The sequence below is a fragment of the Silurus meridionalis genome, chromosome 3 (assembly GCF_014805685.1).
Source record: "Silurus meridionalis isolate SWU-2019-XX chromosome 3, ASM1480568v1, whole genome shotgun sequence".
Classification (NCBI taxonomy): domain Eukaryota; kingdom Metazoa; phylum Chordata; class Actinopteri; order Siluriformes; family Siluridae; genus Silurus; species Silurus meridionalis.
Genome location: NC_060886.1, coordinates 17,726,779 through 17,751,298, shown reverse-complemented (window position 1 = coordinate 17,751,298; position 24,520 = coordinate 17,726,779). Strand labels below are relative to the sequence as shown.

The 24,520-nt window shown below is 39.1% G+C and overlaps 1 protein-coding gene across 4 annotated transcripts in view; it reads left to right on the top strand.

Moving 5' to 3' along the window:
* Positions 1–24,520, top strand: part of fmnl2a (formin-like 2a) — a 49,902-nt gene that overhangs the window by 6,000 nt on the left and 19,382 nt on the right. For all 4 annotated transcript variants that reach the window (XM_046844755.1, XM_046844756.1, XM_046844754.1 and 1 more), the window contains exons 2-6: positions 14,371–14,454; positions 16,097–16,177; positions 18,628–18,704; positions 23,007–23,090; positions 23,616–23,768. In XM_046844755.1, the coding sequence (XP_046700711.1) occupies positions 14,371–14,454; positions 16,097–16,177; positions 18,628–18,704; positions 23,007–23,090; positions 23,616–23,768 (479 nt within the window). The remainder of the gene's footprint in view (positions 1–14,370; positions 14,455–16,096; positions 16,178–18,627; positions 18,705–23,006; positions 23,091–23,615; positions 23,769–24,520) is intronic.

The following is a 24,520-nucleotide window of genomic DNA, read 5'->3' as shown; positions in this document are numbered from 1 at the left end:
AGCATGCTTATCAGATTTAAGAGGAAAACATTGTTTTGTTACGAAACTCTTCCAGCGTTAAAGGGAACACAGAGCAGACCCGAGTATTACTGATCTAGTGAAAAGTTTTTGCTTGGGTTTTGCTCCTCGTTTAGTTAAGGATAAACATAGGCCAAGTAGGGCAAGGTTGATGCAAACCGCCCAACACATCCAGTTTTTGTGTTTGTGAGTAATAATTAAAATGCTAGTTAGAGAGGATTAGTCCTGTAAATGAGTTCAGATTTAGCCATGATAAGTGTGCAGTGTGGTTGCAAACCCAATTTGTTTGCAGTGATATCAATAAAGAAAAAGCTCAGTATGCCTATCAGGTATGAGTCATAAAGGAAATAAAAGATAACATTCACATGTGAGAATACATTATCCCCCAAAAGCCTCATGTTCAAGCAGGTTTTGTACAAAACATATACCGTATTTTTCGGACTATAAGCCGCTACTTTTTTCCCACGTTTTGAACCTTGCGGCTTAAACAACAAAGCGGCTTATTTATGAATTTTTCCTGGGTTTTTCCGGGTCACAAACTTCAAGCCAAAAAACTGAGTGACATAAAATTAGACCAATGAAATTTCCGAACGGAAACGAAAAAACGCACCTCACCTGTGTTCTGAGCTGCACGGCATCGGGAGAAAAAAACGTTTTTTTTTAAATGCACGACGATGCCAAAAGAAAAACTCCCAAGAGAAATAGTTGTGAAATGAAGGAGGAAGACAGTGAACAATGACTTTCTTGGTCGGCTACTGTTTAGATACAAGCCGTTGTAACACGTTGAGTCTGGGTGAAGGGAGAGCTCACTAACTCCAGTTGCAACAGAAATCATATAAGCACAGACAGGTTTCCAAAACTCGTCCTTTTTTATTTTTCTTGGCAACAGCGTTAAGGGTTAGTCAAAGAAACTTAGAAATGAGCATCAGAAAATAATAAGGACATATTCCTCGGTCTTGCACACATGCAGTAATACCGGAAAAATGCGGCGGCAGACTATTCCCAAAATGCCGCTCTGCTCTTAAAGGAGCCACAACATATTTCACCCGTTACACTGTGTAACAGACACTGTCTTTCATTAAAGCCTGTGTAAAATTCATTAGTTTTAATGTAGACAATGTAGGCTTATAGACAGCTGCGGCTTATTTATGTTTAAACTAAAAATCTTTGTCAAATTCAGTGGGTGCGGCTTATATATGGGTGCGCTTTATAGTAGTATAGGTACATGTGACGTTCAAGTGTTAAAAGTTTTTTTTTTTTTATTTCATTTTTTTTTCCTTCCTTAAAAATAAAGCCCAACAAAAGTTTGCCAAGCTAATATAGAGTTTAGAGCATGAACACATGGGTTTTTACCTTAAAAGACCACACATCATACGGGTATATTGCAGGTCGCAAGTGGAGCACTTTGTTTTGTCTCTTTTTTCTTTGTTTGCTCGAATACTAAAAGAACATGCTGCATGTTTTCCCACTGCCGTTAGTATTTTGTCAATATAAAGGTAATGAGTTATTCAGAAGCATCCATGTTTCTACTTTCTGACTGGTTTTTACTTTTGAGATGAGACTCCAGGATTTATGCATCCATCGAACTAGTGGATTAATCTGAAAATAAGTTTGTCTTTCCTTAGCGCTAAATTGTGGCTCAAGGAAATGATTTGTTGTCTTTAGCATAATGCGCGTTATCCTGTGAAAGACTCGCCGGTGACAGGCCCGACACGGAGGTGAACTTCAGTGTCATGCTATTGTTAACCACCTCTGCTGCCTTTCCTGTAAAGCCCCAAAGGGTTTGTTTCCTGTTGAATTTACAAACAGACCCTCCTTTGATTTTGCTAAAAATATAAGTGAATGTTGAATTTAGTAAACAACAGAAAACAACAGTGCTGAATGTGGAAAAAGGGCGGGTTCATACTAATACTACAACTACTACTGAAATAAGCATTTAAACTTCATCTAGGCCATGTTACATTCTCAAAAAATCCAGCTTTCTTTCTTGTCTAAAACCAGAGAGGCCTACAGGGGTTTTCAAAAATAATAAAAAATCACATAGTTTTTGACCTAATGTGCTCGTATTCAAACAGACTCAACAGCACAACTAACTTAGAGCAAATGGGAAAATCCCCGTGCTTCAGACACACCCTCTTGTGAGCATCCCACACACAAACACACACATACAGGAAAACGTGGCCGTGCTTTATTTTTATTTGAATAAAACAACATGCTGGTGCTTTAGACAAATGTGTTTGGACGTGCGTGGCTCAGTTTTGCGAGAAGATTTGTTGTCCAGCTTTTCCTTTCCCACAGCCTGCTCGACTTTTCCTTTGGGTGCTGCGGCAGTGTTCCGCCGAGGTTACACTTAAAATCTCTATTATGAATGTGAAGCAGAAGTCTGTGGTTATGAAATTGTAGTGCTTTTCCCTGTGCAGCACCATGCAACAAACCAGAATATGTTCATGTTTATCAAACCGAACTGCTTTGTACTGAAGGCCTATTTCACAGAAATGTGGCATTTTATCGCTACCTCGAGGAGACGGATTTATGATTTGATTGCGATCCGGTTGTGCCTTAGCTAATCTAATAAAGTACATGCACATGCCTCCTGTAGCACACCAATACAATTGAGTAATGACATCAGCAGCACAGCGACTGACAGCATTTTTGTCAGTTTTGCACGAAATTTGTTTTAAGACGAATGAACAATGCTGATCCTCAGTGCAGCAGAGAGTAGATTTGAGCATCAGATTCCACACATGTAGCTAACAGAACAGAGCCATTCTTTATTCTGTCCTGGCGTGGAGCTTGGCACCGCACCCAAACCCTGCAGCGTCTACGAGCTCCCTTACTGGAGCCGAAGATCCTGCTCTGACTGTACTGTACGACTCTAGCCATGCATCCAACCATGAGCAGCTTCGGGGTACTGGGCTGTTCAGTCCCTGATTGAAAGGCAACTAGTGGCATGTTGTCCAGGTGCCAGGATCGTTTCCTTATCTAATGATCCACACCGGTGTGATGCAAGAAGAGCAGGAGAGAGAAAAGGGAAGAGGCAGTGCTGTGCACTTTAAGAGCTTTGTGAAGTCAGGGCCTGTGGTGTATGAAAGTGCCGGTTGGGAAAAGCTAAAGCGGAGATCTTGTATGCGGTGGACAGCGTGGCAGCCTGCCGTGTGGGAAACTGATTCTTGGCTCTGACCTTAATAGCAGTTTGTAGTTTGACTTCTTTGAGTTTTCCTGAGGTGTTCTTTTTTCTTTCTTTTTTTAAATTTAGATAGTTTTCGGGATCTCTCTCACTCCTCGGCCCGTTTCCTTTACCAACTCATCTCTTAATGTCTTTAACCTTAACACGTATATTCTGTTTTCTATCACAGTGCGATTTCTGTTCCACGCGGCATGCGCACATTTTCAGTCAGCTATCCGTTTGTTCCACAATAAAACAGAAGTTAGTGTTTTTTATATGACTCATGCTGGGTGATTAGAACACAACACGAATTATACTACAGATAACATTCATAAACCTTTATCACCCACTTTCTTGAATGGTAGCATTGAAGATTTCAAGAGGTTACTGCTAAGATCAGGTGACAATCTTAACACTGATTAACAATCGCTGTTGCGTGTGCGATAATGCCCCACGTGTTCCAGTCTTACGCACACCAGCCTGAACGTTGCAGCTCTTTTGTGTGCTCTATGGCACAGGTTGTGGGATGATGTAATGGTCTGCTATTGGCTTCATTAACAGCACAGAATTGCTGCTCAGATTTGCCAGCGGAGCCATACAGTAGCCAAAGCGTCACTCCTGGGCACTGTGCCTCATTGTCATGCAGAGCATTATGGGAGTAGGTTTCATTGTGCTGGCCAAGATGATGGCTGCTCGAAAGCGTAGCAAGGACATGGCCAGACACTTCGAGGGCGTAAAAGCGTGCGTGGGCGTTTGCTTTGACAAATCGAGCCATTACCCAATCCAGCTGTTATTCGTTGTAAACACAGAGACCTGCATCTGTACTCTGAAACAAAGAGAACGATTCTCAGAGAAAAAGAAAACAGAGCAACACAGGCCAGTTTCGTCACAAGATTGTGTTTGTACCGAGTTCCAAAGCATTTTTGCTTTATTTCAGATCACACCTCTGTGTGAAATCGATATCTCTCAGTAATTCTTTTTGCTCATTTCTCTATTTATTAATTACATTTATTTGTTGTTTACTTTATTTCATAAATGTATTCGTAAGTACAGAAATTTTGTTGAAATCATCTTTTAAAAATATTTAACGCTCTATATGAAACACAGCCATCAAATTTCATTTATCCACAATGCTTTTCTCCTCGACCTGGTGAGTTACTGGACGCGTTTTCATCTCTGCACTCTGCACTTTATTCTCTCCTCGCTAAAGAAAGTTTGCCTCGTGGCCCTCTAACCATCTGAAGAGAGTCATCGTCTAAGCACTTCTCCTAATACACTCCTGTATTGAATGGACTTTGCCTTTGTGCTTGTGATGTTTGTATTCGGGCTTCAGTGACGCTGAAACACTTTGGCTATTGGACGAGACCCAAGCAAACAGTTCTGCCGAGCGCAGACAGATGCACTGTGGCTGTGTGTGTCCCTGGAGAGGCTTGTCTTTTGAAGGTGTGTGGGTGAAAGGACTTGTTTGTAGCCTCAGCGCTTGCCAGGGGCAACATCTGCTATGTGAATGGGAGCTTCAACTGTATCTGAATGTGCTGCATGTAGAGAGAGAGAACAATACGGCAATCTGTCAGGACGGCTTTATCCTTACAGCGCTGACACGTCGACTTCAACCGTCATATAATTCAAGTTTGTTGTTATGCAGAAGCAGAATAAACTTCTCTAGAGAGTCATCCTCAAAGCATAGGTTCTGTTATTAGATCTTGTCATCTTCTTTTAGCAAGTGAGTCTTGATTATAATAAATCCTAGATATATTTTGTGCTATTTTAATACACCAAACATTTTAGCATTAAACCTATATCTAGACTTTGTTTACTGATTTCAAGCTGTAAATAATCTTGTCTAAATAATGTCATATTTGAAATAGTCTCATAATAAAGAAATACCACATGAATATGTTTTTATTAAAGATGTTTTCGGCAGCGTAGACTACTGTTCACTACTCAAAATAAAATAAAAAAATATTCTTTCCAATTTTCTGGATTTAATTGAATAAAAAAGAGGAAATAGAGTTTACTCAAATGTATGAGATTTTTCAATACCTGTTCAATCAGTAATCATATTTGAAAGAAAATGTTCTATGTATGTGATTTAGCTATAAATATTTTATTGTGGTTTAAGCGTTAATTTATATTAGTCGCTTTATATAAGTTGCATTATTAATGTTATATTGTTAACTAACAGGGTATCGAAAGCTTTATGCTTCTTAGGTCTTTCCAAGTAGAAGGAACCCAAGAACGTTTCTAAATACTTGAAATCACTTCATGTTTTTCTTTTTCTCGGAAAGGTCTTCTCAAGCTGTTTTTAGTACAAGTAAATAAGCACTTGATCCGTCTTTTAAAACAACAGCTTTTTAAATATAGGAGCTTCTTAATAAAAACCTTTTTAATATTTTGAAGTTTGGGGACTTCAGCATTTGGGCTTGTGTTCTGTTAAATCCGGTTTAGTTTATCTGAAGTTTGGACCATAAACCCACGTAACGGATTTCTTTCACGTAGTCTCTGGGAGTGCATAGTGCAGGTCATGTGATCAGCAGTCAGGAGACTCAGGGTTAATAAGTCACAGGACTTTATTAGTAATCCACTTTCTTTCTTAGAGCGGTGTTTCGGATTTAGCACTAGAACGCGTGCACAGGTCATTTTCAGAGTCCAGGATGAGAATAGAAAAGGTATAGGACCCTAGCAGTACTAAAAACATGTTTGCGATTGAATTGTCTTCCTCATGCTCTGTCCTGTGGAATATATATAACTATGTCTATCTGATATCTCTGTACCCTCTCTACAGCAGACACGACTTCCTCTTCCAAAACACGGAGAACCAACAGAGTTTGCACTTTGAGTTTTTCACAAACAGTTTATTCTTTTTTTCATATGTTCTAAAATGTAGAATTAAATGTTTAAGCTGATAAATATCTCTTTCGATCAAAGATATTACACGGCTACATGAACCGAAGCTGCGGAGGTCTGTCCCGGCTTGAATCCTTCTCTAAACATCATTAAATACTCATTAACAAGACAACTACAGTGATAATGGTGTCTTTCCTCACCACCTAAATCAGTCCCAGATGCTCCTGTGTGTGTATTTAGTGGAGAGTTTAAACTTGTTCCATACCTCTGACCTTTTTCCAAGCCTCACCTATTTTTGTCTTTTGTACACAAATGAAGCTCGGCATGAATGAAAGTGAAAGCCTCTAGAAAAAGAGTGATTATGCGCAGTAAAGGTCAGACAGGTGCCGATTATCAGGAAGCGACACTGTCTGTCTTTGTCTTCAGAATCCCTCGGCACAGTAACCCAATTCTCTTTTTATAATCAAAAGTCAGTTTTTTTATTTGTTCTGCATAAAATGCTGTTAAACTGTGTTTGTGGACGCTTTATTAAGATACATTCGTCATATTTTATGAAAATGAATTGAAGCCCAACAAAGCCACACCCATCTACGGCCTGATGTAAAGAAAGAAAGTGACTGTAAAAATTGCATTATTATTCTGTGTACACTTTTTAAAAACCGACGCTTTCAATTAATGCTTTTGCGGCCCGGATTTGAGCTTGTGATCCCAATTCTCTAGGGAAAGCTATTTTCTGTTGATAATTGATGATAATTGTGTCGAAGGAATCAAAAGAGTTTGAGTGCACGTGAACTTTGGCAAGGAAGAGTAAGCCAGATTCACCAAATCATTAGAGCATAGCAGTTATTATTAATAGCTTTATTATTATTATTTTTTACTGTACCACTTAGCAGCCTGCCTCCTGAAAGACTGAATAGGTCTGTCAGTGACACTTCATTCGCACTGACAGTAGCTCATTGTGGATGTCTTCATTATGTCCTCAGGGTGACTCTGTGCCAGGTTGTCAGTCTGCAGCTATCAGCTGTAGACAGATAGAGTGTAATCAGTGCTCGGACCTACTCAGAGTAGCGTTACACCTCACACAAAACATCCGTCATGTCATAACAGGCCTCTCCTTCATTATTAGGAAGCCACGAAGGGCTGTTCAGGCGGAACAAGATTTCAGTACATTTGTCTGTAAATAATGTTGCCGGAGGTCATCTTAAGTAATCACGGTCAATAGGAGTGTCTCCAGGATGTACACATACTTGTCACATCACAAGTGTGCTACGTACGCTACACCTCACGTTAATGCAAACTGAATATTTTAGCATTTATAATGGCTGCTTGTTTTAGGGCCTGTGTTCTGTCGAGTGTGCGATCGTTAGCCTACACGAGTGCTCGCACCTAATCTTTACTACTGTGTTCATTTAGATGGAGTGTGTTTTACGCAGGTCCTTTGATTTGAAACAGATTTAGACATGAATAAATTACAGTGATAACCAACAATAATTCAATCAATCCACCTTCTTATGTGGAAATAATTTGGTTGGAATATAGCTATTCATTGTACTGTTTTTTCATAGTGTGATGACAAAATGTCACACAAGCTGGTCAATGTGATGTCTGTGGGTTAAAAATGGATAAAAGTGTTATGGATCAAATCTCCACAGTCACACTCAAATCTAGCAGGAATCCTTCCCAGAAGAGTTAAGTTTATTATAACTGCGAAAGTGGACTGTTTCTAGGATGTTTTTTTTTTCACAGATTTCTGTTGGCTGTTGATTGATTTCCTGCACACTGATTGACGTCACAGTACTATAAATGAAAAGCAGAAATACATGGTATCAGTTCTTAACACTGCACTGTGAGGAATTGAAAACAATTCTGCCCACGCCTTTAAAAGAACTGGTAGTCTAGACGTCCACGATGAAGTTGTAGATATGGTTCTGTTTTAGGATTTGGACAATAAAAGACCCGAGTAATTAGGGTTTATGAGCGACCGAACGAGTAAGACAGATCCAGTGGCAGATAGAGAGACATGAAAGCCACTGGAATTGCAGAACAACAACCCCATAATAGCTCAAGTTTCATAGCTTTAACAAAGTGGTTGTAGAGATCATTGAAGAGATGAATGGGGCTAGCAGATGCTATAGGTGGAAAAGACATTTGGCTAATAGTGACCTCATCGCTTTCTATTAAGGTTTTCTGTCAGAGTGACAGGAGTGGACATGACATTTCAGCACATTCAGAAAAATACAGCCAATAGGATTTACTTTACAGTGGATCAAAGGATTACACATAGTGAAGACCTCCATGAACTTCTTCAGGATTTAGACTTTAGTTTTCATTTCTCCTCTTTGGGGATTAAGAAAAAGTTTTGTTTTTGTTTTAAAGGTAAATATTCATTAAAGGTAAATATTTATACTTAGAAAAACATTTGTAATAAAATAAAAAAAATAAAACATCATGTGCTTTTATCTAATGAGCTTACAGTGGGTGATGAAGGGAGGATTACAGTTATCCTAAATCAGACGGAGGGCATCTGCACACCCACAGACATTCACCAGCTTACAGAAACACACGGCACAAATTAGGGGATAAAACCAACTCAGTCTGACCAGTCACATCTGCACAAGATTGTGGGTAATTGGGGATAACTTTCCAGTATAGGGCATATGTGGACAGCTCTCTCTCTCTCTCTCTCTCTCTCTCTCTCTCTCTCTCTCTCTCTCTCTCTCTTTTCATCCAGGCTGAGTGAGAAACAGTTTGCAATCTAATAAGAGTTTTATTGAAATTTGTAAATCTCCAGAACCAAATAACTGATCTCGCTTTACATTCAGATATGCAAATTTTTGAAGCCAAGAATGAAGGCAGGCCACATTTGGTTCAGCGTTTTAGTGTTTAATTAAACAAACCCACGTCATCTCTTTTGTTTGCCTGGTGGTTTTCTCATCTCGCCCTGTCTGGCCAGTAGAGAGGAGTCTTTTCTTCAGCCGTGGGACAGACGGTGTCTGGCTGCTTCTCTCTCTCTCTCTCTCTCTCTCTCTCTCTCTCTCTCTCTCTCTCTATCAGACTCATGAAACACTAAGGAAATATAATAATGTGAGAAAGTACAACCAAGTGTTTCATTTAGGAGAGAGGGACGGAAGCAAAAGAATCGGAAACTTGAGAGTAATCTGAAGCCACTACGCACATTTCTTTTGGAAACCATCATATAGCGAAGTCTTTGATTTAGGGTTACACATTAATGTCAAATTGCTGAAACATCAACAAGATGATGTGTAAAGTCAAGGTACCGGTGTCTCTGTTAGCTAGTGACCGTGCTCATGTACAAAATCGCCTCAAAGGCAGCACGATATTTATTCATTACCAGAGCAGTACATTAATCTTTTCAAGAAAAGTGCTCACACTTATTTAACGTTTAGTAATCAATACACCTTATACCGCTGCATTAATATTAAAACTACAAGCACGCTTGATATCCAGAATGTGATTAGCTAATGATTATAATCTGTTATGGTTATGCTCAGCAGACGCTGAGTCATGTGACCATGTTTCTGACATGTCATTAGCGAGTGAATCGACATTAAACAAGAATAAAAATATCTGTAGAATTACAAACGAGCTCACTGCCCAGAATGTCATTTACAGTGTGACTGCAAGTGTGCAAGAGTTTTACTTCAATGAATGTTAAAGGATTGTTTAACTTTTTTGTTTGAAAATAGAGATCATATTAAACAATAATTGAAGGCTTAGTTTTGATTCTACAGAGAAAAGCCTGGATGTATAAAAGGGGTTTAAACTTATTTGTAGTTGTTCAGTACCCAGACACAGTAGGTTTCTTTAGACGCGTATGTTTAAACATCGCACACCATAACACTGCGCCGTCTCTCGCTGCTGTAACTATAGCTCGCGCTTCTGAATCCCGACTTTTGCTTCACTACACACACCTGCTGAGACACAATGAAGCTGTGTGTGCAACAGTTTTGCATGGACAAACACAGGTTTGTAGGAACCCAGATGACATCAAGCGAAATCAATCAATCAAAGGGGTTAATTACAAACTCACAGTGGAGCTCTTCTGGTTCCGGCAGTGCAGTCACTTCACTGTTAATCACAGTGACCGAAAATAAAGACACAAGCCGAACGCGAATGTTATCTTCTGTTTGTAATGTGAGAACTCTGCAGCTCATGGCTGAAACACTGCTTGCAAACACAAGAGGATGAAGATCACATTTCGCTTTCTGTAGTCCATATTAATCCACTTAGCTAGCAAACCTGCTCGTCATACATTACTATATTACATTAGCTACCAACTTTTAAGCCGACTCGGTTCCCAGGCAACATGGGACTGGGCAGCACACTGGAGCTTTTTACTGGAGTTCTTTAGTCTATTTGAGGACATTGAGGATGAATTAGAATGAAAATGTGTCTTTTCAGTCAGGTTATGATGCAACAGGCACTTTGGTGATCAAGTGAATACAGGTAGTCGTCGACTTACGACCACGATTGGGACCGACAGACCGGTCGTAACACGATTTGGTCGTAAGTAGAGTAGGCTATACGTACAGTGCTGTGAAATGATGCCGGAAGCTGGTACCCACTGTCGTACGCCGCGGCTAGCGATTGTGGTCGTAAAGTCGAATGGTCGTAAGTCGACGACTACCTGTAGTTAAAAAGGCATAAATAATGGCTGTGTGATGCAAACTAAGTCCACTCTCCATTGCTAGTGGTGTGGGCAACGCTTAAATATCCATGGCCAAGTCTATCAGGAATCTCAATCAGATCTCTCTCTATATTTTGTGACTGTCAGTGTAAAATAGGTGATTCAGATATTATTCATTTTGCAGGTGATTGTTTGAGAGATTAGGAATTTTTATTCATCTAGCAAGATTCCTCGTCAGGTTTCAGCTTCAGAGCGGTAGTTTCTCTCCAAGCGTACATCCATACGTAACTGTAGCATGTTAAGCCTGATATCGGCACTAAATGGTTAGTCTTGGAGTTTGTACTGTAATTTCCTTCCTACTTTGGGAGACACACAAATAGATTAAAACACCCTTGCAGCCTTTTTTTGGCTTGGTTTGGAGCACATTGAAATGAGAGGTATGTGTGTGCTTTGGAGCTTGTAGAACATTACTGAGCTCTCCATAACTGTTGTAGTAGTATAGTTGAAAAAGTAACACGTCAGTGCATATTCAGATGATTTTCGCTAAACCGTAAATTCCATAGCAAGCCATTGAATTTATTGCTGGTCAGATTAGCACGGCTCATACGAACAGCTTCAGAGCGATCGGTTTTTATTCAATACCCCTTGTATGGCCGCTGTGTAGTTGTTTTGGGCCTGGATTCTGTGCTGTAATTAAATAGGAATGATATAATTTCTAGCCACTGAGAGTTCAGGCAGGTTGCTTCTGGTCGCTAGGAGCCAGTTCAAATACAGGTAACACAGACTTGACAGATTGATGTGCTGGTGTGAAGAAAAAAGCCTGACCAAAACTGTAGGTTATGCTAAAATGTTCCCTTTTTTATTGTTTGTGTAATTCATATTCAGGCTCATTAGTCCTTCTGGTTTGTGTTTGCTTTTGTGTTATATAAGGACTAGTAGTCTTCTCATTCTCTCCTTTTCATTTTCCTTTCTCCCACTTCTTTTTTTTTTTTTCCCCTTCATCCGCGTCCTGGGTTGAAAACCGGGTCAGAAGTTCAGCTTCTCTACTTTCCATCTAATTTGTGGTAATTAAAATTCATTTCACTATTTCGGCTTAGTACTGAACCGAGGTCAGATTTACCTTGAAGTAGTGTTTGAGAGTTAGTCTCTTCTTCTGCAACTACATTATGGATATTGATCTTTTGCCTGATTTCCAAACGTAATAATTCGCCTACACCGTTTAAGTTCTAGTTTTTTTTGAGTGAATGCTCTTCAATTTGAATATGTCTTTTAATCAAATCTGGGGATTAATGTGATGGTTAATGTCCCGTGTCTAACATTAGGTTTACGGTTACTGTACATGCTGGTGGAATTGGCTGGTCATTTGTCGGAACCAATGGTTTACTAATAGGCCATTTCAGAATAAATAGTGATGTACGGGTTGCATATCTGGCGTGTGTTTGTGATCCTGTTCACATCTGCTGGATTCACACACCTCCAGTCTCAGCATTGTCTCTGTTAAACCCACACTGCCAAGATAAGGAGGTCTTTCAGACGTTGTGGTTATTATTATGCCCTTGGTACAGTGTTACATTGGATGACACTGGTAATGACCGCAGAAAATTCTGATAAAACATGTTGTAGATGAGGCCTTGTGTTCCAGAAGTGAAATAAAGTCTTTGTGAATTGAATAAACACTCAGCTTTTATCGATATGCTTCTATTTTTTAATGACCGAATTTTAAATAGTGGGACACAAACACAGCCCTATATTCACGAGGAACCAGGCATGTTGTTGGTGTAGCCCTGCTCAAGGCAAGATCATCTGCTTATGTTTAAAAGCCATGCAGAGTTTTTCCTCCAACAGGGTCCTAGTGATGTGTGTGAAAAAGACAACAATCTGATCTCTTCTCTAATGTTCCCATGCCCAGCACTACAATGGAAATCAGTGGAGGTTTATAAATGAAAACACACACACACACACACACACACACACACACACACACACACACACACACACAAAGATTTTTCCATAAAAAGAAACCGCGTTATAAAGTGCTTTGGTCATTGGGCGGGGCCAGAAAGGAGATTGCATTGCACTTTAAAGCAGCAGCGTTTACAGCTCTTGTTTCTCAGGGTCGTGTTTTTGTCAGATTGAGTGACTATGTGTCAGGGCGGGAGGTTTTGATTATAGTTAATTGTTTCAGGCTCACCTCATGCTCTGGAGGGTGGGGTGCAAAGCGAGAGAGAATAGAGAGCGAGAGCATAGTAGAGGTTGGAGGAGAAGCAGAGTGAGGGAGGGGAAAGTCTGAAAGAGAAGGGAGGATGGAGAAGAAGGGAAGGCACAGGAGGAGATTTCGAGCCAAATGCTGATGTTGACTGCAGTATTTCTGGGGAGTTCCATAACGCAGATGTTTAAAAGTAGGGCAGAAGGGAAAAGGGGGCTTGCGTAAGAGCGGAAAAGGAAGGAGTGCTTGATTTTTTATTTTTTTTCATCCAAGTTTGGAACAAACATCTGTGTTGATACTTGACATTGTGAGAGTTTAATTTGTCATGTAAAAATCTGCACTAATCCCAAGTGCTTCCAGGATGAATACAGCAAACAATAAAGCTTATACTTCAAAGCTTATAAAATAGACAATTAATAAAACCCATGGCATTAAATCCAAATGCAAAACATAGGACCACAAAACTATGGTGATGACATTTATGTTTTCATGTTGTTTCTGTGCAATTACCCTAGTTAGCGCTTTAAATAAGACCTCCATCTCAGTGTACAACTTTCCAGTGGTATATTGGAACAGCAGAAGGAAGTTAATGGTAAACATACAAATCTCTGCTGAGCTAAGCAGTGCAATTATCCTGATACACAGCTTAGTGCAAAAGTGTGTGTTTGTAAATGCGCTTATTACATGTTTTTTATTATGAACTGAAAAAGGCATATGTGAGAGAAATTTAGCATGCGCTGTCTGGAGTTCTGGTATGAGATGGTAAAAGACAAAAGGTATGCAGTCTACAGTACCATTCATCCACTGTATGCTGCTGGTATTGGTAGCTTAGGCTCTTATGATTTCAGGTTGCATGTCCATCCAACTTTTTGTGCACCTGTCGAAGATTCTCATTAGCTTGAAATCTTAAATGTTTGCGGGGGTTTATAGGAAATGATCATCGTGGGGAACAGATGAACGGATTAGATTTTAGACTCGATCCAATCAGGATCAAGGTCATAGCCAAGCTAAATATCTGAAATTGTTTTTCCTTTCGATTTGAAATATATTTACGTTTACTGCAAGCTCACGTTTGTAAACAGAAAGACTAGGCTTGTTGGCAGTAAAGGCATTCCAATTGTAGTTAATCCCTGTAAAATATGAGCCACTTTTTTTTCCCCTTCCATTTCAATTGCAGAATTAAATGGCAAATGTGGTTAAATTGTGGCTAAACACTGGTAAGAACCGATGTTATGAGAGCTGAAGTGTTCCTGGTCAACAGACCGGATCGCTGATGAACTGGTTCAAGGATTTCATAAGAGCCAATTCTTTGCATGTGTTGCTTTACCACATCATTTGTGTGTACTTGAAAAATTCTGTATTTGCTAGTGTAGTAAATTAAATTATTTCTGGTTTTAGATATTATAATGCCGCTTAAAATTCTGAAATCCTGCACACTTTTCTAGAAAAACAGTTTCCTTAATTATTTTTTGTTTTTGTTTCCAGAATTCTATGAATTTGCCTCCAGACAAAGCTCGGCTACTGCGCCAGTATGACAACGAGAAGAAGTGGGAGCTCATCTGTGACCAGGTGAGTAGTATTTGGCACATCATATTCGTGCTTCTAATACAGTTCTTTTCTAGCCCACCTGACTGCAAGTATAGACTATGCATGGATGTCATTATGAAAAAAGTGCACAGCTATAGCAGTTATAATCCCATCTAAATTTATGCACCACTAAACCTCTGTTTAACCTTGGCCAGAGGCCTTTAGACAAAGCCGCCCACATTTTCTCAAGCTTTCTCCTTCCCAAATCACCAGGTTGCTTCAAGTTATTTTAGGTCAGTTATTGACATTTGCATAAATGAATACTGATGTCATTTTGCCTTAGTTTGTTGACTTTGGATAAATTTACAAGAAGGTAGTGTTAGTAAAGAATATTTCAAGAAGTATGAGCCTAATCTCATGTAAAATATCTATATCTTATTGTATCAGGTTATATACTGTGGTGTACCTCAGGGATCTGTGCTTGATCCTCTGCTGCTCTGACTTTATACCAGATAAACAGTTTTAGCTTTCATTTAGCTTTTATCTGGCTCTCCTACTAGCTTGTGTATGTTTATAGTTAGTTTGAAGTGATTATGTTTGTTTTTTACTCAGCATTGTATGTTTTGTTCCTTGTCAGTCAGATAACTTGATGTATTGACTGTATGCTACCTTTTTTGAATTAATGTGTTTGCAAGAACGAATAGAAATAGAAAACAGGTCATGTATAATAATCTTCATGCCAGTAATGTCTGTTTAGCAGCTTTGGTCTGCTAGGTCTTTGGTTTGGAGTTTCCTGGGGACTGTCCTTTTTCCTGTTATTGTGCATGGAACATCAGTGTTATCTGTGGAGTGTCCTTACCAAGGCCAAACAAAAGGAATGTTTTTTTCCCCCAAAGATCAGAATTTTAATTCTCAGAAGAGGACAAAACAATCTTTTTCTTCTTGTTCCCATAACACTTGCAGTTTCATAGCATGTAGAATTGTCTGCGAATGAAATCAAACGCGACCCAGCAACCCAAAACAAAAGATCCAAATTCATATAAACGTTCACACGACCACCCAAACGATACATTCAAATATATGCGCCGTTGATGAGGGAGTTGTTTTTCCTGTGACAGTCCATCAGGAATGATGTGATAATAACCCTGCGGCAGGACCAACCAGTTACACAGAAAGGCACCAAGTAAAGGAAAGCCAAGACCATGTGAAGCGATCAAAATGGGAGCTCCATGATGAACAAGAGGGAGACAGATTAAGGCTTTAGTCTTTTCATCATGATTTTTGGTTCGTTCGAAAATATTCAATCTAAAAAATATCATGCCATAACAACTGTAAGCTGAAGTAGGGTTGTATATGAGGTATAGTATTAGTATTATAGGAATACTACAGCATAACTTTATCATAGGAATACGTTTTTTGTTCCTTTCTGGTTGACTGGAATGTCTGTATGGTTGTAGTAAAAGAGAGATCAATGCAGCATTGTGCTTTTAAGTAACATTGGTCTCTCCATGAAGTCGTATCAGGTAATGAGTTGTGTACATCAGCTGTGTTTTTATGCAACACCTTGTTTTTGACCTTTTTAACAATGATGTCTAATTAAGTTACATTTCATAAATTTAGTATCGTTTTCTCTCTCTCTCTCTCTCTCTCTCTCTCTCTCTCTCTCTCTCTCTCTCTCTCTCAGGAACGATTTCAAGTGAAAAACCCTCCTCACACATATATCCAGAAGTTGAAGGGTTATCTGGACCCAGCAGTCACCAGGAAGGTCAGTTCTGATTTGCTACAGCACTTCGTGTGTTTCACGCTGAATATTACTGCTACGGCATTCTCATTCTTCTCAGTCGTATCATGAAGTTGTATCATCCTTGTGTCTAAAAGCGGTGTATGGTATATGGTATACTTGTACGTGTACTGTGTGAAAAGTTGTCTCCTTTAAGGAGTTTTGAGGTTTTATTAGCACAAGGTGACATTTTTATGAAGGACTCGACAGGAGAAACAAGAGAATGAAGAGTGAGTGAAGAGAAAGGAAAAGACGTCAGAATGGTGATGTGTGTACAGGAGCAATGGGAAAGGCTTAACAGCACTGGTATGTCTACAAGAGTTAGCACGAGTATTTATCTAACACATTACATCTACTGTGATATGCTCTACCTGCTGCCTCTGTCATGGAAAGGTGAAAACACTTTCGTTCTGCGAAAAAGAGCGTAAAGTCTTTTTTTTTTTTTTTTTTTTCTCCCCGAGTGTAGGAGGGCCCATAAAATCAGGTGCTACTACATGTGAGGCTGTGAGCAAACACCCAGCCATCATACACAAACCCACCTCCTGGGTATTCCGATCCCACTCTGATCTTCTTGCCCTTCCTGAGAACAGCAGAAAAGTACAGAAAGTACAGTTGCAACGAGAGTGAAAGAGGATGAGGGAGAAAGAGGCGTAAGCAAACACAAGTGGAACAAAAGAGAGACAGAGTTACTGGAGAAAATAGTTGTACGAGAATGTTGGGGCCCAGTTACACTTATAGGGGCAGAAGTGCTAGAGATAAAGGGAGATGAGAGACAGACAGTGAAAAGAAGGAGGGCCGTGGAGAAAGAGCGAGGGAGAGTTATGGTTTTACATCCTGGCTCGCCCCATTTTTACAGCTGAACAATCGCTACTCTGTGTGGTGGTGAGCTTGGAGAGCTGCAGCGGACCATCTCTCTTTTTTTTTTTTTTACATAGGACGCATTCCACAATCTCTCCTCAGCCAATCAGCCAGCAGCAGGAAGAAGGCCATTGCATAAGGTCCTGAAGAATGTCTGAGCCTTAGATTTGTTTCCAGTTTCAAGGATGACCCCTGTGGGAGAACACCCCACCCCCTTCCTTTCTCTCTAACTCTCTGACTGTCCTTAACTCTCTGTCTCTCTCTCTCTCTCTCTCTCTCTCTGTCTCAGTCTCAGTCTTACTTTCTCTCACAGCTGGGAATGTTTAGTGAAGAGTGAGGAGTCTGTAATCCACACACTTACAAGTTTAAAGGGGTAGATCAATTTTAAATATAAAAATGTAAGCCATATATTTGAATTGTGCTACATATTGCATTATGCTGTATAGTAAATGCAAATTAAAATAGTAAGTCTTCAGGACGAGTCGGATGAAGATGCTTCCCTACGATCTTGAAACCCAAAAAGACCAGATAGTTAAACTCAATAAATGCAACACATGCACGAACCCAACAGACATATGAACGCTGAGCTTGTCATTTATGGACGCTTGCTAATATGTAGAGGATTATGCATAAGCCCTTGCTATGAATACAAGGGCTGTTTTGGGTAAAATCTAAAAAAGAATGCAGTCATGTGTCTGTGGACCTGTATGACATGCAAACATTCAAAGGTTTTTCAGCCGACACGCACACACACACATGCACCCCTGTAAAACCCTTCTCCACATGTGTCTTCACACAGGGAGCTGTCATGAAGCACATGCTTTATATTTTCCCCTCAGCCTGTTCTTTTGTTAAATATCACTCTTTCCCATAGCTTTTCTCTTTATTATGTCTCTGTATTTATATTTGTGTATACTGTTCATATATTTTGGACGTCAATACTTGACGAATCAGGGATTTTGTTAAACAGATATTCATGCCTGATTCGTCAGTTTGCCATCCTCACTCTGTTTGTATCAGCATTTCTTCCAATGGCTGTCGTGTATGTGCATGACTTAGCTTGAGCTTTTTGTCTGTAGCTGAAGGCTAGTCTAGCACGCCCCTGTCTGCTCTGCTGTGTTGGGTGGTTTGTTCACATGCATTTCACCTGACACAAGACTGGGTCATGGGGCTCGCACACAGGGGCTGTAACCTTGGAAACAGCACGCGGGACAAGAATGGGTCCACAGTTTCACTTCAGCACAGAAAGGGCGGCTCGCACACGAAACGAGCTCGCACTTTAATAAGATGATATAATTACTCAAGGCATAGTCGTCACCTCTGAACCAAAACAGCACCAGCAGGACTGCTCTTTCACTGTTCACTAATTAGCATTTTTTTGTAATGTGTTTTTGTAACCCAACGAGTGAACTCTCCACTTATGTGCGATTAAATATTGATCAGGCAAATGCAATAGTGACTTTCTTGTTTTATCAGAGCACGTGTGCATTATGATGTACAATATATAATTTTTTTATTTTTACATTCCCCTGTTCCCATTCATTCTCATGTTTATTTTTCTTTTATTCCGTGTGCAGAAATTCCGCCGCAGAGTTCAAGAATCCACTCAGGTGCTGAGGGAACTAGAAATTTCATTAAGGACTAATCACATCGGGTGAGTGATCAAGACTGTATGTGGATGTGTGTTTATGTAGGGAATAGGGAATCAATAGCCCCTAACAAACATTAATAACTATTTTGGTGTTCAGAATATACACATGAGCCATTTCCTGTAATAATGTTAATTTAAGTGATTTATTTGTTGATGTACCCAAATACGAGCTCTTTTTTTATTAGACAGAAAGAGTGACAGATGGATAGAAAGATAGACCTAGATACATAGATTAATTTATTTATCCCAGAGTGAAATTCAAGTATTACAGCAGCACACAGAGGTGGGGGTATAACGAATGTAATGGAACATTATAAATATATAATAATGTTCATTTTCCACTATGCATATGGTGCAGGCTGCTATACACGTCATTCAGGAAAACAGAACATGGTGTGGAGTAGGTGCACAGTGCAAGAGAATTGCAGAAACTGACACATCTATTATAACAAACAAATTGGACACTGCAATAACAGTGTGAAATGTAGTTCATAACAAGTAAAATATTTGTAATACCAATTCCAAAAAAAAGGGTTTGGGATGCTGCGTAAAATGTGAATAAAAACAGAACAAAATGATTTGCCGATGTTGCAGATATTTTATTCACAACAGAACATAGAAAACATATCAAATGTTAACATTTAGGAAATGAACATTTTAATGGTGCAACAGAAGGCTGGAAAAGTAACTGTTACTAAAAAACAGCTGGAGAAACATTTTGCAACTAATTAGGTTGAAATGGCAGTAGGTCAGTAGCATGATTGGGTATAAAAATAGTATCTGTGCAAGGCAGAGTCTCTGAGAAGTAAAGATAGGGTTCGCTGAGGTTCACCAATCCGCCAAAAAAAGGGTGTCTGCAAATTGTGAAACAATTTTAGACTAATGTTCCTGCATGGGCTCAGGAACACATTCATAAATCATTGTTTGTGAACAAAGTTTGCTCTGCCATCTTCATCATGTAAATAATAAGCCATATGTTAACATGATGCAGAAACACAGCCAACAGCCACCAAAACACAGCCGTCTTCTCTGGGCCGAAGGTCATTTAAAAAGGGCCGAGTCAAATTGGAAAACTGTTTTAAAATCTTTTTGAAAACCATGACTGGCGTGTATTCTGAGCTTAAATGGAGAGGGCTTGTTATCAGCGCTCAGATCAAAAGATTGCATCTCTGATGACATGGGGGTGCATTAGTGCCTATGGAATGGGCCGTGCGTATCTTTAAAGCGCCATCAATGCTGAAAGGTATAAACAGGTTTTAGAGCAAAATATGCTTCCATCCAGACAATGTCTTTTGCAGGGAAGGCCTTGCATATCTTGGCAAAACAATAGCAAAGCACATGCTGAATCTATTACAACAGCATGGCTTCATAGTAAAAACTAAACTGGCCTGCCTGCAGTACAGAACTTTTCACCAATATACACATTTGATATTTGTTCTATGCAGTGGTGGACGAAGTACACAAACCATGAAGTTGAGTTAGTGTAGAGATACACTCGTTAAAATAAAAAAATACACTCCAGTAAAAGTAAAAATGCTCCTTTTAAGGCTTCCACTTGAGTAAAAGTACAAAAGTATTTGCCTTAAAACGTTCTTAAGTGTTTCATGATTTATTATTGCTATAATTTTTATGGCTATATGTTTCTATTATCGTTTTTGTCACAAGACTCTTTGCTTAATCAACTCAGTTTATATGAAAAGACTTTAATGTGAGTCTTCGCACAGCAATCTGATCAATCGAGTGATATAATGAGTTAAACACTGATTGATATCTACAATTATCATGAGCTCAACACCTTCTTTTAAGCAACTTCAAAAATATCGTGCGAATAAGTCCACGAGTGCTGTGGCAAGTTAGAGTCAGGAGTTTCTTTCATCATTTATTCCTTTCAAAATGTTCTGCTTGCTATTGAACTGAAGCTGAACTGTATGTTAATGCTAAGTAGATTGCCACCGGCAATCAAAACAAGTTCAAAAAGAGCGACTGCTTTACCCTGATTGGTGACCTAATGCGGGATTGACCAGTCACGTTTTTATCCACTCATAATTAAAAAGGAACGACTGAGTTCACGAAATGTAGTTGAGTAAAAAGTACGATATTTGACTTTGTAATGTAGTGAAATGAAAGTTAAAGTCTCCCCAAATAGAAATACTTCAGTAAAGTACAGATAAATGAAAAAGCTACTTAAGCACAGTAACAAATTACATTAACTTTGTTGCTCTCCACCACTGGTTCTATGTTCTGTTGTGAATAAAATATGGTTTTAAGAGACTTGCAAACCATTGCACTGTGTTTATAGTTACATTTTTTTCTGCATCCTACTTTTTTGTTTAGAATTGTGGTTGTTTATGGAGGTTATTGTTTTACGGTTGCCGGTACGGTTCTTGGGATATTCAGGCTGACAGTGTGAGAGAATGAGAAACTGAGATCATTTGATAAGGCTGGAACTGCCACAACACGTCTAAAACCACGCTGGAATCTGCATCAGAAGTGGAAAAACTGACAGATTTGGATGAGGTCACTGTCGCAGAAAAGCAGGAAGTCCTGCTGTTCCAACTATCCACACACCTAAATATACATGATTTTACACACAGGGTGGAAGCTTTACCATAACCAAGCAAAACAAATGTCAACACATTCCATATAATCACACAAAGCTCATTTACACAGCATAGTGCTTTGTTTACTCTCACTACCAGCAGCATTAGTAGTTTGAGCAAACTTTATGCTGCTGAACTAAATTATATGTAATCTGTGTAACACGGCAGCATTTGGTTAGTCACATGAGGAGCGAGACGAATCAGCCACAATATGGCTGTGCTGAAAATGTATGTCCTTCACAGCTCTCGGGAATGTGATTTAAGACTTCCGATATGGATTGGAAGTAGGGCTGCAGCAATCGAATATTTTAGGAATTGAGTGTTGTACCGATTAGTCTATCGGTTAATCGAGTAATCGGATAAGAAGTGCTTTTTCTTTATTAAAGCGCAATACTAACTTTCTTTCGGCTCCTCCCATTAGGGGTCGCCACAGCGGTTCATCCGCATGTTTGATTTGGCACGTTTTTACGCTGGATTCCCTTCCTAACGCAACCCTCCCCATTTATCCGGGCTTGGGACCGGCACTAACCACTAGACCACCAGGGGACCTATTAAAGCGCAATACTAATATAATTAAAATGAACAAGTAATTTGTTTCCCCTTTAGAAACATTTGCATTTTATTGCTGAATTTGCAATCGGTGAAAACTAAACCCATTTCATGCATTTAATTGCCACATTACATCAAAATGCAAATTTAAATATATAAATAAAAAATAAAATTGTAATAAATACAAATATAAAACTTTTTTTTAGATTACTCGAGAAAAAAAAAAGAAAAAAAAAAGAAAACACACTGTATGGTGTTTGTTTTAGTTTGAAATGATCCCAAATTTTGGAAACTTTTCATTCTTTTTTCATTCTTCTCACAATTATGACTTTATTTCTCATAAACATCCAACATTTCTGGTGCATTCACCGGTAACCATGTTGTCGACCTGTTGTTGTCCTCTGCTTCATTTGTTTTGTTCTGTCTTCTCCAGAGCCGATTGTGAGACAGAGTTCTCTCCAGGGATCGGAGCCTTAGTGTGATTCATGCAATTCTATTGATTGTAGCCCATTTCATTCTCAATGTGTAAAGTTTTCTGGCACTACAGAGGGGTGACGCTGCCTGGTTGGCAAAAAAAAGTTTAGAATTGGCAGAAATGAAGTCGGAATTGCGAGAAATAAAGTCGGAATTACGAGAAAAAAAATTGTGTGGAAGAAAGGTGATTTTTTTCATTCGAAGTTTTGGAAATAATTTGCCTGGATGATTTTTTTGTTATCGAATTACTCGAGTTGCTCACGGAATCATTTCAGCCCTTATTGGAATTAATAATCAAATCTAATTCAAGAGATAAATTATATAATGATTACTCTTTAAGAAGTGTTTGCAAAGTTAGAGTCAACAGAGTTGCCATAGAACGCCTGTGAATCAGCGATAAGCTGTAAAACGAACAGAGCTTCTTTCCATTTGGCATTACAAATGAAAGCAAGAGAGTGCACACACAGCATGGAGAACTGTACAAAGATTTGTCATTCTTCCCAGCGAATGATGAGAGGAAACACTTGGAATTTTAATTCAATGAAACAGACCAAGGAAATCCTTCTGGAAGATCTTGTTTGACACAGTACTTCATAATTTATAATTTACGGATTTAGCTTTTTTAAATGTTTGAAAATACCTTTTTCTATACCTTATCTCTCTGTCTGTTTTTTTTGTGCAGATGGGTGCGTGAGTTTCTAAACGAGGAGAATAAGGGCCTGGACGTGTTGGTGGAGTATCTTTCTTTTGCACAGTATGCTGTCACGTAAGTCCCTCATGCTTATACTCAGTGCACAATGAACACAATGGATCCTTTCTCAGGTCCCAGAACTACAGTTGTATTCACATTCACATTGCCACATATGCTGTGGTACACTGACTCATCACACTCGCGCTCGAGATCTCTCTCTTTGACTGCATCGTGAATTAGCGGGCATAATGTATACTGTCCATTCACAGAGATAGACACGTTCACAAGGTTGTACTGTAGAGCCCAGAGAATATTTTGATCCCAGTGAGTGATTAAAATGTAAATTTTTATTGGAATGTGTGTTTATTCTTTTTATATTCACTGTTTCGTTTAATGTAAAGACAAACAACTCAAATGTCCTAAAACTGATATTTAATTTTAGTGATTAATATAAGTACATAGAGACACCATATGAGATTTGATCTAAATGTGCGTTGGAGGGGGATAAATATAAAAGAAATTCTGGATATGTGGTACATGGATCTCAGCTATTTTAGATCATGTGTGTGTATTCTGAGTGCTGTGTGCTGATGTGTGTAGGTTTGATGGTGACAGTTTTGAGAATGGCACAGACTATGCTATGGACAAGTCAAGATCTTGGAGTCGCTCAATCGAAGATCTGCATGGAGGGAGCAGCCTGTCTTCTCCAATTCCAGGAAGCATCAGCAGAACTGGAAGACACTCTACATTACGGTGACATTTATATATGTATATGTATATGTATGTGTGTGTGTGTGTGTGTGTGTGTGTGTGTGTGTGTGTATGTGAATATCTCTCTCTCTCTCTCTCTCTCTCTCTCTCTCTCTCTCTCTCTCTCTATATATATATATATATATATATATATATATATATATATACATGTGCATCTGAATAAATTAGAATATCATAAGAAAAAATATATATTGATACTGACATATTTTAAGAGTTTATTTATTTTAATTTTGAAGGAATTTTGGCTCACAATTAATAAAAACCCAGCAATTCTCTATCTCAAGAATACTTCATAAGCCAATGAAAAAATAATTGTTGGACTTCTGGAAAGTATGTTCATTTACTGTGCATGTACTCGATACTTGGTAGGGGCTGATTTTGCTTCAATTATTGCCTTATTTCAGCATGACATGGAGGTGATCAGTCTGTGGCACTGCTGAGGTGGTATAGAGCCCAGGTTTCTTTGACATTGGCTTTCAGCTCATTTGCATTTTTTGGTCTCTTGTTTCTCATTTTCCTCTTGACAATACGCCATAGATTCTCTATGGTGTTCAGGTCTGGTGAGTTTGCTGGCCAGTCAAGCACACCAACATCATGGTCATTTAACCAACTTTTGGTGCTTTTGGCAGTGTGGGCTGGTGCCAAATCCTGCTGGAAAATTAATTCAGCATCTCCGTAAAGCTGATCAGCAATAGGAAGCAAGAAGTGCTCTAAAACCTCCTGGTTAGACGGCT